The sequence below is a fragment of the Tenrec ecaudatus genome, chromosome 18, assembly GCF_050624435.1.
Source record: "Tenrec ecaudatus isolate mTenEca1 chromosome 18, mTenEca1.hap1, whole genome shotgun sequence".
NCBI classification, from domain to species: domain Eukaryota; kingdom Metazoa; phylum Chordata; class Mammalia; order Afrosoricida; family Tenrecidae; genus Tenrec; species Tenrec ecaudatus.
In genome coordinates, this window is record NC_134547.1 from 16,235,723 (window position 1) to 16,252,705 (window position 16,983).

The window sequence follows — 16,983 nt, forward strand, 5'->3', positions numbered from 1 at the left end:
ACAGGAGGAAGCCAGCAAGTGCCCAGGGCTGTCCCAGCGATGTGTGTCTTTTAATTCTCAAAATGTTATAAAGAAGGACAGGGCCCTTCAGACAATGGACACAGAAACCTAATTAGCTCCAAGACAACTAACCCAGGGCTGTGATCTGTAACTTGTTAGTAACCACAAAGGAGTTAGGTTGAGACTCCCCACCACAAAGGGTTCCTGACCTGTGGGGATGCTTGATTGTGGTTTCCTGAATCCTATTCCTAGTTCAAAGGAGTCTTGGGATAAGGAGAACTCACAAGACAGAGTGAAGACAGGATTTCATAGGATCGACCTTTCTTTCCATCTCAGAGGAGCTAAGCCCCACAAGGGCCTGTCCTCCCTTCATAAGCACCTCACAGGACCCCAGCATCCTAGGTGGGACAATGCTCCAGTGATCAACCCTGTGTAAAGGTCACTCACAGATGATAGTCAAGGACATGGATCACCTTGAAGTGATGTCCCAGCCCTGAGATAATAGATGAATTGCAGGGCAGGGAGTAGGACAGGTGGGGACAACCTCCCAGGTCATGTTTCTCTAATGCAACCAAAAACACTTCACCAAGCTCCTCACTTAAAACCTAGTGGACAGAAAGGTGTTCTTGGGCAGGACATCCACCTGGGCAAACAGCCCTCCAGACACGAGAACCAACAGCCTGCTCCTTAGGGTGCACCCTACACTGGGCTGGAGCAGAGCAGCCTGCAGTCCTGCAGGGAACAGAATCTGAGCATGACCCCCACCTGGAGGTGAAAGGTCATCTTGCCCAGGGTCAGCACCAGATCACGTCCTTCGGAGCCTGGGCTGCATCCCTGGTGTCCCAACAGCTATCAGCCACAGGTGTCTTCAGGGCCCCCAGAGGGAGACATAACACAGGAAAAAGTAGTTCCCCTGAGACAGGGGCACAGCTGTTCCCTAGAGAGGGGGAAGCAGGGATGGGGACCCAGAGGGAACCCTCATCCAGGTCAGCTCTGCCCTGTGCTTCCTGCCTGAGACTCAGGGCCCTAGTGCTGCAGGGGTGTCTGTGCAGCTCCTCACTCCGGGAAGGCCTACCCGTGGGGAAGGCAAGGTGGGCATAGTCTCTCATCTGGACAACGACACAGGCTGCCCCAGGTAGTCAGAGAGAGCACAGGTGAGCTGTGACCACTACTCAGCCAACAGATACCAGAGAGAGGGCCCCCAGAAACACTGCCTTGAAGACATGGGGTTCACAGCCCCCAACCTGCCATCATCAATCTTCTCTCTTCAGGACTTTCAGGAAATGTCCCCTGTCGCCCCTCAGGAATGGCAACTCCCTCCTGGACCTCAGATTCTTAGTCTCTGTGTCAGGAAGCAGAGGACAAGCTGGTGAAACTCCCCGGTGGAGGAAGATGCTGCTCTCTGCTCCCAGGAAGATTTACCATCTCCGACTCCCTCTATAGGGGCAGGGTGAGTCACAGCCAATTTGAGGACAGCGAGTTTGGTCTCTTGCCTTTCTGACTATAGTGTCCACAGGAGAGGGCCAGACGTCATCCCCACCAACAGATCACTGGTTGCAGGGCAACCTGCAGGGCATCCTCAACATTAGCCGTGTAGCTGCTGAAGCGGCGTGTTAAGGCATCACCTGTATGTCTGGCCACTGTATAAAGAGACTCTGCTGTACAACAAGCCATCATTCTCCATGACAACGGTCCTGATGTGCCCCCTGAGCTCCTGCTCTGAAGGGAAAAGCTGAGTGGTGTTCAGAGGGAACTCCATGGGAGAAACAACTGTGTGCCTGTCCCAGAGCCTGGGAAGGACACAGCCCTGGAGGCCCAGGCCCAGCAGTGTCCTCACCCCAGCAATCAGAGTGGGATGAGGGGAGCGTCAAGGCTGAGAAGTCAGAGGCCGCAGACCCCAGGGAAGCTACAGTGCAGACAGAAGGGAATGAAGGAAGCTTAGAGGCAGAAGTGGAAAGGGAGGGAAGAGAGAGGCCTCCAAGAATAGACCCTGTCCCCAGCCCACATGACCTGGGGAAGCCCCGCCCCTGACAAGGCATGGTGCACAGAGGAAGGAAGGACAGCAGAGCTGACACCTCTGGGGCACCAGCTTTGTGAGCAGCTCTGGGGCCTGAGTTCTTCCCACAGAAGGAGCAGAGAGCAGCAGCAGAGACCCATGCAGCCCCCCTCAGTCACTCCCAGCAGAAGGCACAGCTCCTGGCAGGGGACACTGCTCACAGGTAGGAGGGGACAATTCATGGGGTGGCAGAGGGGGGTAGGAACAGGCTGGGACCTCCTCAGCATGGCAAGAGTCTGGGAGGTGACAGAAAGCTCCTGAGAGAGTGGAGAGGATGCAGAAGGGGGAGGTGGGCCAGAACAGGAAATGTCAGGGAAGTGGAATTGGTAAAGAAACAGAAAAGAAAAGGACAAATGGGCTGCTTTCAAGTCAGCTCTGACTGACAGTGATTCTGCAGCACAGAGGAGAGCTGCCCCTTCCAGTTTCCAAGGCTGTGAATCTTTCCTGGAGCAGAAAGCGCCTTCTTGCTCCCGAGGCACAGCTGGTGGGTTCAAACTGCTGCCCTTGTGGTTGGCGGCCCAACGCATCCCCCATTGCACCATGAGAACTGATAGGGGGGGGTAACACCTCAAGTGCAGTATGTTTCCCAAATTAATCATCCCTGAATAATGCATTTTTTAAACTGATAACTTTTTATTTTTTAATGTATGTCAATGTGGTAGCTAGGGAAAGCCTGGTCAAGTTACTCTAAACACTGTCCTTGCCAGTGCATCTCAGGAACAGGCAAGGAAACACCAGGATGTCCAGAGAGCCTTCACTGATCCTGCTGTGGTGGGGAAGGGATTGTAGGCATTAGGGGTATAGCCCTTTGAAGGTATTAGGGGTACAGCCCACCCCCGCCTTCATGAGGCTCACATCAAGGGTGGGGGGGACATACACAAGAAAATAGATTTGAATGTGATCTCACATGTTGATTTGCACCATGGAGGACACAGAGCAGAGACAGGACGGACATGGGGACAGAGGTCTGTGGACACCAATCCCAAGGATTCCACTGAGTGTGAGCAGGTCCCTGAGGCAGTGAGTGAGCCCTGCAGACGCCTGGGGGAGAGAATGAGAAAAAAAGAACATCACAGGCTCAAAGGCGGTCATCAGTGCTGAGCGAGGGAAGCTCACTCCATCCACGTCCAAGAGCTGAGAGAGCTGCTCAGACTCAAGGGCCCGGCTCTCCCTCCCAACTGCATCGTCCATATGCTGATCTCACTTTCTCTCTCTTCCCTCCTAGTCTCACTGTTACTCTCATGGGGCCCGCCCACCACAGCCCAACTCTCCATTGAATCCGTGCCCCGCGCTGCTCTGCTGAAGGACAGGATGTTCTCCTCCGCAATCCTTCACGAGCAGAGGCTATATTCTACAACTGGTACAAAGGGGACAACACAGATCCCAAGGATGGAATTACAACATATGAAGTAACAAGTAAAACCACTACTGAGGGGCCAGCCCACACTGGTCGAGAGAAAATATACCCCAATGGGTCCTTGCTGCTGCAGCATGTCACCCTGGCAGACACAGGAGCCTACTCACTACAAATAATAAAGAGAACTGGATTCCCTGAGAAACTGACTGGACAGATCCATGTATTCCGTGAGTAATTCTTCCCTGACATCTGAGTCTGGGAAGGGGCTTAACTCTACTGTAAGATAATGACTGACAGGTCTAGAACCTTTACTGGGCCTACACTCACTGCTCTAGTCCATTCCTGGATTTGAGCTTTTCCATCAGAATTCCGCTCCTGAATCCAGACCCTGCAGACATTCCTTGAGGATAGGATCCTCTGAGGAGCATTAACTAAACAAGGGGTGGTCACTCAATCACCCCCCACCCCGTCTCCTGACTCTTCCACTGAACTTGACCCTGGAGCATTTGGTGAGGTCCTGGCCTGAGTGACTGCGGGGTCCTCACAGACAGACTCATGCTCCAGAAGGCCTTTCCACACCCTGTCCTAGGCCTGATGCCTCCTGAGCCTGGGGAGCCTGTCACCAGGATTCCCTATTCACCCCCTGGGCAGGGCTGACTAGGAGCAACAATTGACTGACTTCATAGTCTTGGGGCTCCTGGAGCCAGAGCTCAGCTCCAAGAGCTGTTCTAGTCAGTGAATAGTAAACTGTGTCCTTCCCCTGAGGGTCAGTTTGGAGACCAGAGATAGACCATTAACTGACTACCCTAGTCATGATTATCCGATCACTTTCATGCCAAGATCTGGTTGCCGCCTCAACGCTGACCATTCCTACAACTTGGGCGGCCTTTTTCAGGAAGTGGACCCTGAAAGCAGCCACAGGTTCAGATGCTTTGCTCTTAGACACCCCCAGTTAGAAGATAGAGATGTTTATGGGGGTGGGGTGGGAGCAGGGAAGGGGTCAGGCAAATGAACAGTCTGTGCTGTTTTACCCGAGAACGACGTTACTTGCACTAATAATCATTACGTGGCAGGCATACACAGGCTTCCACGTCTATAGAGACAGTGCAAGCGCACTGGAGGGGAGTCATGCCCGTGCTTGCCGACGGAACTGTGCTGTGTCTCTCCCACCGGAGCTAAAGGAGAGGACTTTGCTTTCTCTCTCCTCAGGCACACGTGATCCAGCGGGGAATAAATTTCCCTAAAGGAAGGAAGGAGGGAACAGTGAGTGAATAAATGAATGATTCACAATCTCTCTGTGAGGAGTCAGTGACAAGGGCCTCTTCTGCATGGACTAACATCAGCTCTTCTAGTGGGATGTCTTCCCTCCTTCTGTATGGAGATGCCTCAGAATTCCCCTCTGATCCATTCTGTCCCCTCAGCAGGCTCACCTGTCTCTCCCCACCCAGGGAGACCTGGATTTCAAGCAGGCTTCAGCATCTTCCTTTGATGGTGCTGTGATTTTTGCTGGCCATCAGAGCTTATCCTAAAATCATCCAGTGTTCTCCATTACAAATAGTCCTTCCAGCAATTGGTCTTGGATCTTTGGTTATTGATAATCAGTTTCACTTATGGGAGAAATGTCAACATTTAATTGAATTTATATTCAAGTCCACTACAGACAAGAGGTCCATCACCGCCGGTGAGTACATGCTCCCCCCACTTCCTGCTAGTGACCCCTCTGCATGTGGAACTGTGCACATGTAATTCAGGGCAGGTAGACCTTGTCTCAGCTGGTCTCAGCCCTGTCACATGGGGAATTGAAGAGCCAGGAGAGAGAATAGGGTCCAATTTCAAAGGCCAGCCATTTCCTGCTTATTCACTCTTTTTTTTCACTCATTCTTTATTAGATTAGTCCTTTAATTAAGATCGCTGGGCCATGACCTCTCCTGTCACCATAAAATATTAAGATGAATTTCCCCAATTTCTGACATCCTGCCTGACCACTGGGCTTACTCCTAGTCTCACTGAGTGTAATTTCTACTCAGAGTGAGATTAATAAGAAGTCCATCTTTACCCACATCTACAATATCTTTGACCAGAAGTTTGAGAAAAGCACACCTGGGCTGGACAATGTAGAATTGGAGAGCTCGGGGACTGCAGCACACATAAGTTCCAGAGAAGGACACTGAGGTCAATCAAGCAGCCAGCTGATCAGAGACGAGCCAGAAGAGGCCCTGGATGATCTTTGATCTCTAGACCTGCTCCTTCATGAAAATTTGAGAAAATATAAGATTTTTAATTAATTGAATCACCCTGGTAAGCCTTATATTCGCTGATTCTTAAATTGTCAGGCATTTTTCTTAGAAGTCAAATATATTAAAGCCTCCAGGTTTGCTGCAAGGAATGCAATGACTGCAAAGAACTGATTGGAAGATGCCTTTTTAGGAATCAAAGATACCAAAATAGTTCATCTTTTCTGTTTTCTCTGAGAGGGAAGTTACCCAAGCCCTCCATCAAGAGCAACAGCTCCAACCCAGTGGAGGACAAGGACTCTGTAACCTTATTGTGTGATCCTGAGACTCAGAACACAACCTACCAGTGGTTGATAAACAATCAGAGACTCCCGGACAATTCCAGACTGGAGCTGTCCATGGACAGCAGGACTCTCACTATACACAATGTCACAAGGAATGAATCAGGATTTTATGAATGTAGAACCAGGAACCCAGTGAGTCCCAGCCATAGTGACCCATTCTATGTGAATGTTCTCTGTGAGTAACTTCTGTTCCCCCGTGACAGGCTTCAGCCCAATTCCACAGTGTCAGAGGCCAGCCAATATCTAGCCTCTCAGGTCCATGTACAAGGGCCATTAACTCCTGTACCCCAGGCTGACCATGGAACTTTTTCTCTAGGAAATGGAGGCAGGCAGAGTCACCCAGGAGACAAGAAGTGGAGGACGGCTCCTGGTCAATGACATGCTCAGAGTCAAAACTTAAGAAGGGGGCAATGGATCAATGTCCAAATAAGCAGGCTCAGAGAAGTAAGGGAGTTTAAGCTGTGGGACTTTAAAAATCAAAACTCAGGGGTTATCTGTGGCCCTTCCCTCCAGTTCCGTGACAACAAGCGTTGTTCTGTTTGTTCCAGATGGCCCAGACACCCCCACCATCTCCCCCTCAGCTGAGTATTACTCTCCAAGGGACACCATCAACCTCACCTGTCAAGAAGGTTCAAACCCATCTGCACAGTATTCTTGGTTTATCAATGAAACCTACAGGCAATTCACACAGCAGCTCCATATCCCCGACATCACCGTGGGTGACAGTGGGAGCTATATCTGCCGTGTCCATAACCCTGCCACTATCACAGTGTCAGGTAAGCGGCTCCCTGGAATGGCAGCCATGAGCCATGGGGTGGAGGCCAGTCTGGTTGTCTGAAATAGAAAAGAAAACCAACAACCTGAAAATAATCATTCTCATTTTTGTAGCCTGGGAACACAGAAATTCCAATCTGTCCCTCAATCATCCTAATAAATTACTGAAGACTGCTGGCTCTTCTTGTGCTTTCAGGGACAGACCTTGGGTCCATTCTGGAATGTAAGAGGGAGCTCTTTCCCAGTCCCCGGAGTCGACGGGGGGTGCAGTGGAGGGGAAGGACAGTTTCATATTGTGGTGGCCAGGGGGTGAGGTGGGCAGATAGAAGTATCCTCAAGATGAAGCAGTCTGTCACTAACTTGTCACTCTCAGTCATGTCACAGACTCTATACTCGAAGAATAGCTTGTTCGTGATTGCTTTACAGATTGAATGTGATCATCAATGAAACTTATCAAAGTTGTCAACATTACACACCCAGAAAAGATTCCTTAAATGCTTAAAAGTCTAAACTCGCTGCCACCGAGTCCATGCTGACTTGAAGTGACCATTGTGTGTTCCTGAGCCGGTAACTATTTAGAAGAGTAGAAAGTTCAGTCTTTCTCCCATGGAATTGCGGGTAGTTTCGAACTGACTATCATGTCCATCTCAGCCCAACCTGTAGCCACTACACCAACAGCGCTCAGCTCTTATTTCTGCTACTCTTATCATGGCCTGAATGTAGGTAGACTGAGAGTCAAATTCTAAATCTCTCCTCTATCCGCCGTAAGACTTGGATAAATTTTTCACTGCTCCAAGCCTCAGTTTTTCATTTGTAATATGGGAATAATGCCAGTGTGACAGGTTAATTGTGTGACATAGCTGTAACGTACTTCGCACAGGAGCTGACACATGAAATACCCAATAAACACTAGCTAGCATTAACAGCATAACAAACTACGGTTAAGGTTCAGTCAGAGAGCCTTGCAAACTAGATACTCTTTATCCTTTCCTTGATCTGACTGAGGGGAAACTGAGGCATGGAGAGAAGAACTACGGAATCAGGCTCACAGGGACCATGACTATCAGAGTTTCACACTGAGATCTGTCTGCCGCCAAGGCCCTGACCTTCTCTATAGCCTTATTGGGGCAGGGAGGGGGCAGGGAGGGGGTTGGACAGTGGACCCTGAAGGCAGGCACTGGTTCAGCTACTGTGTTCTTAGACATCCCCAGTTGGAATTAAGAGATTCACATGGAGGTGGGCGGGGACAAGGAGGGTGTCAGACAAATGAGTAGTTAATGCTGTTTTATGTAAGAACTAAATGACTTATTCTAATAATAATTAAGGGGCAGGCCTCCACAGGTCTCCACAAACATACACCCAATCCGCATGCTCCCTACACTGGAGGGGAGCCATTCCCGTGTTTGTTGACTGGGTTGTGCTGTGTCTCTCTCACCGGAGAACAAAGGAGAGGACTTTGCTCGCTCTCTCCCCACGCACACGTGATCCAGCGGGGAATAAATTGATCTAAATCAGCACTTCTCAACCTGTGGGTCACGACCACTTTGGGGATCAAAAGACCCTTTCACAGGGGTTGCCTAAGGCCATCAGAAATATGTGTCTTAGGAACCAAGATACCGCACCTCTATCCATCTCCAGGCAGGTCCACCCACGTACAGATATGCCCACGTATGAGTACCTGGCATGAAGACTGTTACCCATGTTACAACATGGTTCAAAGCAAAATTTCATTGATTTTTCATTAGAAAAAAATATTTCACAATATATAATTACAGGTTGTTTTTGTGATTAATCACTATGCTTTAATTATGTTCAATTTGTAACAATGGCAATATATGCTGCATGAAGTAGCAATGAAAACAATGTTACGGTTGGGGTCACCACAACATGAGGAACTGTAGTTAAGGGTCACAGAATTAGGGAAGTTGAGAACTGCTGCTCTAAAGGAAGGAAGGAGGGACCAGTGAGTGAATAAATGAAGGATTCTCAATCTCTCTGTGAGGAGTTAGGGACAAGGACCTCATTTAAAAATTTCATTTAATTGAGGGAGCTTACAACTCTTATCATCATCCATCCATCCATCCATCCATCCATCCATCCATCCATCCATCCATCCATCCATCCATTGTGTCAGGCGCATTTGTACATTTGTTGTCATCATCATTCTGAAAACATTTTCTTTCTACTCAAGCCCTTGGTATCAGCTCCTCATTTCCCCCCTCCCTTCTTGCCTCCCTCCTTTACGAACCCTTTGATAATTTATAAAGTATTATTATTTTGTCATGTCTTATACTGTGAGACGTCTCCCTTCACCCAATTTCCTGTTGTCCATCCCCCAGGGAAGGGGTATATGTAGGTCCTTGTGATCAGTCCCCACTCTCTACCCTACCTTCCCTCTATGCCTCCGAGTATCACCACTCTCACCACTGGTCCTGAGGAGTTTATCTGTCCTGGATTCCCTGTGCTTCCAGTTCCTATATGTATAAGTGTACATCTTCTCATCTAGCCAGATTTGTAAGGTAGAATTGGGATCATGATAATGGTGGGAAGGAAGCATTAAAGAACTAGAGGAAAGTTGTGTGTTTCATCATTGCTACCCTGTACCCTGACTGGCTCCTCTTCTCCCTGAAACTCTTCTGTAAGGGGAAATCTAGTTGCCTACAGATGGGCTTTGGGTCTCCACTCTACTCTTCTTCATTCACAATGATATGATTTTTTGTTTTTTAATGCCTGATACCTCATACCATAAATACCTCTGATCACACAGGCTGGTGTGCTTCTTCCATGTGGGTTTTGTTGCTTCTAGCTAGATGGCAAATTGTTTATCTTCAAGCCTTTAAGACTCCAAACACTTTATCTTTGATAGCCAGGCAACATCAGCTTTCTTCACATTTGCTTATGTACCCACTTTGTCTTCAGTGATCGTGTCAGGAAGGTGAGCATGATGGAATGCCAGTTTAATAGAACAAATGTTTTTGCATTGAGGGAGTACTTGAGTAGAGGCTCACTGTCCATCTGCTACCTTAATATTAAACCTATAAATATATGCACAGATCTGTTTCCCATAATCATACATAAATATGTTTATAGATACATGCCTGCGTTTAGAGATCTATAAATGCCCTTTGCCTTGACAAGGCCCTCTTATACCTTGACTAACATCAGTTCTTCTAGTTTGATGTCTTTCCACCTTCTGCATTATGCTACATCAGAATTTCCTTCTGATCAATTCTGTCCCCTCAGCAGACTCCTGTCTCTCCCCAACCAGGGAGCCCCTGATCTCAAGCTGACGTCAGCATCTTCCTCTTATTGTACTGCCATCTATGCTGGGTGGCAGGGCTTAGCCTGGGGTCTTCTAAGATACTCTATATCAAAAGTACTTCCAGCCAACGATCTTGGATCTTTCAACTATTGATAATCATTTCCAGATATGGAAGAAATTAAATATTTCTTCTCATTTATATCCTCAGTGGAATCAGAGTCAAGACTATCACAGTGTCTGGGAAGCGGCTCCCTGGAACGGCATCCGTGAGTGAGGGAGTGGAAGCCAGTCTGGTTCTCTGAGCAAGAAAACAAATCCAACAACCTGAAAATAATTATTCTCATTCCATGTTTCCTGGACAAAAAGGAATCCCAAACTCTGTCTCTCAGTGATCTCACTACATCCCTGGAGACTGCTGGCTCCCCTTGCTTTTTCTAGGGAAAACCTTGGGTCCATCCTGCAATGTAGAGGGGAGCTCTTTCTCAGTCCCCAGAATAGGCGGGTGTGGTGTGGACAGGCTGACAGAATACGTGGGGTGTGGCGTGGACAGGCTGAGAGAATAGGTGGGGTGTGGTGTGGACTAGCTGACAGTTTCATAGCAGAAGTGTCCTCAAGATCAAGTAATCTGTCACTAACCTGTCACTTTCGGGCATGTCAGCAACTCTATATACAATAAGGCTTTGAACGGCCTCACATGTGTTCTGCTGTAAGAGGATGGTCAACCCCCCATGGGGTGATGGGCAAGCTGCAGCTCTGCTCCTTCTCTATCCTCACCCAGCACCCCAGTTCTGACACCATCTTTCTTCTGCTCAGGGAGTGTGCACCAAGTGTGTAGGCTGACACGTACATAGCCCATCAATGCCTCAACCCAGCCAGGTCAGGCTGTAGGAAAGGGGACCAAGCTCCGGTGATGCATCTGAAGCTGCATCCTGACTGTGGGGTCACCATGGATAAACAGTGTGACACAGACACAGAGCATCCACAAAGGATCATGGTGTGCTACAAAGCATCCTGGGAAAACGAGGTCAATTCACCCACCAAGTTCTTAATGCGAGGGAAGAGGTAGGGCCAAATTATGCTGTGTAAAATCTGAGAAAGCAGGAACTTCTCATAGAAGGAAGACTCACACGTTTTCCATTCATACGAACTGATACAAAAATGAGAGCTATTACTCCCTCCAAGGTTGGAAATTCCAGACTCAGAAACATGAGGCAGTCCCACTCACTTCCAGTTCTCACAGAACCAAACTCACTGCCATCTAGTCAGTGCTGAAGCCTAGTGACCCCTGTGGCTTTCTGAGACTGTTCACAAGAACAGAAAGCCCAGACTTCCCCTCCCCCCATGGAGTTGCTGGTGGTTTTGAACTGCCAACCATGCGGGTCGCTGCCCAACACTTAAACACTATGTCACTAGTGCTCCTAAGTTTGCCTCATGTAGAGACAGAGCTGAGAGTCCAAGTCTTGTTAAAAGTAGAGCAATGCACTGTATTGGGTGAATCTGCTGCACTAGACCTCTATAAGGTGTTGAAAAGCAAGGACGTGCCCTTGAAGACTGAAGTGTGCCTGACCAGGTGGGTTTGGTTCTGTGGAAATAGGGTTGTTTGAGTCAGGCTCAACTCAATGTGCAACAACAACACATAAATCTTCCCTCTCAAATTTTCTTCACTTGATACTCAGTCCATAGACTGGAAGCAAAACCTTTCTCAGATCATGAAATCCTCTTTATGGGAAACTCTGGTTTCTGAAACAGTGAAGATTTCGAGGCTGTGCTAGTCCCTAACATCTCAGCTCTCTCTCATGGACTTGATGTTGTCACATAGCTACCCTGTAGAACTTCCCCTGTGAGATTCCTACACTGCACCTCTTCATAGGCCTATACCCCTTTCTTTTTCCTGAGGAGCAGATGGTGGTTTCAAACTTCTGACCATGCAGATAACATCAGGAGTCACCACTATACCACCAGTGTCCCTTGTCTCTAACATCCTGTTGAACAAAAGAGAAACCCTTCCCATCTGGATGTCAACCTGACCTGCCCATGAGCTAGAGGGGGCCAGCAGCCTGCCTTCCCCACATGCACAGCACTGCCTACTAAATAGGACCCTGCTCTCTAACATAGTCACAGGAGGGGAGAAAGACTCACAACAGCCTCTGTCAGAGAAAAATCCCACCCAGAGATAGAGGGGAGTTGGGCCAATGGGCTGGGAAGAAGCCCTGTGCTGAGCTTCCAGAGCATCTGGGCTGCGCCTATTTCCCAGTGAGGGGAGGGGCCACCTGCTCTCACAGACCCAAATGGACAGACACACCACCTCTGGGGAAGGTTAGGAGGAACCTCTGGGACACGTTCAGAACTCACCCTGGGCCTGTAAGCTGGCTGAGAGCTCCTGGGTAAATAGTGTTCCCCAGTCACAGACCCTCCCTCTGCCACCTCCTCTCTTTCCACAGCGTCCTTGACCAAGCCCTCCATCCAGGCCAGCAACACCACAGTCTCAGAACATACAAGCCCCGTGGTCTTCGCCTGCCTCACCAAACACAATGGAATCTCCATCTCCTGGTTCCACAAGGGTGGAAGACTGCAGCTCACGGAGACAATGATGCTGTCCCGGGACAACAGCTCCCTCACCATAAACCCTGTCAGGATGGAGGATGCTGGGAAGTATCAGTGTGAGGTCTCCAACCCAGGCAGTGCCAACAGAAGTGACTCCCTCATCCTGACTGTGGAAGGTGAGTGACTCTTTATCCCCTCCTACATCTTCTCAGCACAGACTAACTCTCTCAATTGTGGGAAAAATGGATCAATGTCACAGGGGCTAGAATATCAGTCAAAAGACAATTACAGAAAACTAAGGCAAGGGGTTCAAGAACCCAATATCTGGGACAAACATAGTCATAAGATATTGATGCTTCATAGCCCAAATTGGATATCCATTATGCAAACTTGCACAGAATTCTGAATTTCTCTGAGTCCCAAATTCCTCACAAGAATATTGTAACAAAAATAGCTGATTCATGACTGTTTACAGATGTAATGTGATTGTCAATTAAACTTATCAAACTTATCAACATTCCACACATAGAAAGTGCTCCACAAATGTTTAAAACTCTAAACTCGCTGGCATCATGTTAATGCCGACTTGTATTGACCCCCTGTAAGCTTCTGAGCCAGTAACTGTTTAGAAGAGTAGAAAGTTCAGTCTTTCTCCCGTGAAATTGCCTGTGGTTTCAAACTGACTACCATGCCAGTCTCTAACCTCTAGTCACGACACCAGCAGTCCTCAGTTCTTATTTCTGCTATTATTATGGTCTGAATGTAGGTAGGCTAGGGGTCAAATTCTAGATCTATCTTCTATCAGCCATGAGATTTGGATAAGTATTTCACCTCTCCAAGCCTCAGATTTTCCTTTGTAAAATGGGAATGATACCAGTGTGACAGGCTAATTTTGTGAGTCAAATGAGATAGCTGTAAAGTCTTTGCACAGGAGCTAACAGATGAAATATCCAGTAAATACTAGTTAGTATTACCATCATCACAAACTATGGTTAGACTTGAGTAGGGTGGGAATTCCAGAGGACTTCAGTGAACTCCTGAGAACTCGTACATGGATCAAAAAGCAGCTGTGGGGACAGAACAGAGGAATAGTGCATGGTTGAAAATCAAGAAGAGTGTGCATCTGGGTCATAGCCTTGCACCACACTTGCGAGATCTGTCTGCTGAGCAAACATCAGAAAAGCTGGATTACATGGAGAAGAATGCCGTGTCAGGATTGGAGAAAGGCTTATGAACAGCCAACAGTAAACAAATGATACAGGCCTGGCTTGATGAATGTGAGGAGGACTTGAAGCACTTGCAGGTGAAGAATAAGGATTTCAAACATCAGTGTGGATTACAATTCCTGTTAAAGAAGACAAAAATCCTCACAATGGAACCAATAGGCACCATCACCATAAATGGAGAAAAGGCATTTTTTTATTAAAAATTGTTAAGGATTTCATCTTACTTGGATCCCAGTCAATGCTCATGGAAGCAGAGATCAATTATGAAAAGAAACATGATATTGGGTAAATCTGCTGCTCAAGGCTTCTTTAAGTGTTGAAAGGCAAGGAGGTTACTTTGAGGACAAACTTGCACCTGACCCAAGCCATGGCATTTTCCATTGCCCCATATGGATGTGAAAGTGAACACTGATTATGGAAGACAGAAGAAGAATGGATGTTTGGGTTTGTGGGCTGGCAATGCTTAGTGAAAGCACCATGGGGTGCCAAGAGAAGCAACACAACTGTCTTAGCAGGAAGGACAGCCAGACTGAACGTCACCTACTTTGAACATGTGGTCTGGAGAGACTCGGCCCTGGAGAAAGTGTCTGCTTGGTAAAGTAGAGGGACAGCAAAAGAGGAAGGCCCTCAGCAAGTTGGATGACATGGTGGCTGCAACAATGGCTCAAACACAGGAGCAACTGTAGGGATAACGTGGGACCTGCCATGTCGGCTCTGTTGGGCATGGGGAGTCCATGAGTCAGAACCAACTTGATGTCACCCACAACGACAATACCTAACCTTCTGACAGCTCATGGGTTGATCACAGCAGACCACATCATGGGTGCAATATTACATAACCACCAATGAGATATCATTGTAATATTACATAACTACCATGACACACATGGACCATACTGACACATAAATAGGACAGGCAATATTGAACCCCAAACACATTCATCCTGCAACATACAGGAAAGAACATTGAATTATCACTCCTCGTGGTGCACATGACTATGAACACAGATCCAACATATTTATCAATTACTCTTTGTTAAAGATAGAAAGCAGGGTATAAGTAAATGAACTAATAATCCATAATCTTCAAAGATTGAAACCTCTTACAGATTCCCAAGACAGTCTAGAAGCCTGGAACCATAGCCATCCAGATGGTTGGGGCCTACCCAAGATCCTCCCCTCTGACTCCTGCTCCTAAAGGTACCCCAGGAGTTGGTCTCTGATGACCCGGTGGTGCATGACTGAGGGAGGGTTTCAGGAGTGTGCTGGTCCTGCCGCCGAGTCTCCTGGACACTTCTGACCATGCTCTCTCTGTGGATTCACCAGAGCTCTCACTGCACTCTGACACAGGCACGTGTGGTTCCGTCTACTCTTTATATGTCCTTCAGTTTCCTCCTTAAATATTTGACCCAGAAATGCCCTGCTTCACACAGATTTCTCTCTTCCCCTAACCCTCTCCTACATACGGACTATCCTGTTCTCCACCACCTACACTTGTCAGGCTCACCCTTCCAGGGAATTGCTGTCAGATTCTGTGAACAGAGAGAGACTCTATGTACAACAGAACCAAACCCTGCCTGGTTTGCACCCTCTTCACCATCGTTATGGTGTAGCCACTGTGACCATCCAGTCCAACGAGGATCTTTTTCTTTTTTACTCAACCACTATGTGATCAAGCATGATGCCCTTCTGCAGGGACTGGTCCTTCCTCATCCTATGTCCAAAGACAGAAGGTCAAGACTCACCCAACAAAATACTCCAAGAGACATTCTGCCTGTACTTCCACGATGGATTTGTTTGCTCTTCTGGGAGTCCATGGTCTAGTTCAAATACTTTACCAACACTGTCATTCCAATCACCCATTCTGCTGTCATCTTCATTCCTTCGCCATCTTTCATATGCATGTTAGTATTGAAAACACAATGGTTTCATAGGTTCCTTATACCCTTCAAGATGATATCATTGAACACTTTTTACAAGGTCTTTTGTGGAAGAAATAGCACAAGATGGAGCTACCAGTCTGAGCAGCAGCCTCTGTGAGGACTCTTCTCAGATTCAGTGTACTAGTGTCACAAGGAGAACAAGCGTCAACCGTGTCCTTACCATTAGATGTGCCAGAATGTGGAACAGCCGTTCAGGATGATGTGCACCCCGGGTTTAGGCTCTACACTCATCCAACGACTGGGTCAGATGAAAAGAACAGGCCCGCTGTCCCACAGCACATTTCACCCATTTTAAACTTGACTAACCTCCTTTTCCTGATACGAAGGTCTAGTCGCCTGTGGTTGATGCTGAGACCTGTCTCCCTGGAGCAGCTTCCAAGCCGTGTGCTGTGTGTGGACCAGCTTTCCCTGGGATGTGCCTAGGTTTACCCCTATTTCACAGACACGTGTGCTCCTCATCACAGCACCCCAGAACAAAGTGCTATGCCTGTCACTGCGCTCTCGGTGAGATTCTGTACAGTGTCCATTTCCCTACCCTCCAGGAGGCTCATGGCATAGCAGACATGCCCTATGATAACACACTCCATATGCTGATGGCGCCCGGGGGTAGTTCCAGCTCACAGTGACCCCGCAGGACAGAACACCGCCCAGACCTGGGACAGCCGCTCCGTGGCGCTCTGTGGAAGCCCTCTGTGGCTGCCTTGTGCTTCTGTCTCCTTGGGTGTCTTCCTCTTCTGTCACCGACCCTCTGCATTACGGAGCACAGGGTCCTTTTCCAGGGACTGCTATCTTCTGAGCGCATGCCACGTATGCGCAATAAGGTCCTGCCAGCCTTATTCTAAGGACACACCCAAGATAGACGTGTTCAGACATCTGTCAGTCCGCAGTCAGCTTCATGTGGACAACACCGTGATGCATCAATTCGTCTACCGTAGCCCTTGTTCCAGGTTCAGCTTTTGTGCATCTGCTGCTGCTGCTGCTGTTTTCATTGTTGTTGTTCGGCCCATTCAAGTTGGCTCTGACTCACAAGGGCCCTACACACAACAGAAGAAACCCTACGTGGTCCTGCACCACCCTCACAATTCTTATGTCTGAACCGTGGTGCCAGTCACTGTGTCAATCCATCAGGCCCAGGGTCTTCCTCTTCTCTTGCTCACCCTCTGCTTTACCAAGCATGGCCTCTCCTGATGACATGTGCAAAGGACGTGAGATGGAGTCGTGCCATCCTCACTTCCAAGAGCAT

At 48.2% G+C, this 16,983-nt stretch overlaps 1 protein-coding gene across 1 annotated transcript in view; it reads left to right on the forward strand.

Moving 5' to 3' along the window:
• Positions 1-12,755, forward strand: part of LOC142431621 (cell adhesion molecule CEACAM7-like) — a 53,898-nt gene extending 41,143 nt beyond the window's left edge. The window contains 4 exon segments of the mRNA XM_075536639.1: positions 3,282-3,352; positions 3,355-3,640; positions 5,888-6,166; positions 12,469-12,755. Of these exon segments, the coding sequence (XP_075392754.1) occupies positions 3,282-3,352; positions 3,355-3,640; positions 5,888-6,166; positions 12,469-12,755 (923 nt within the window).
• Positions 12,756-16,983: the final 4,228 nt, after the last annotated feature.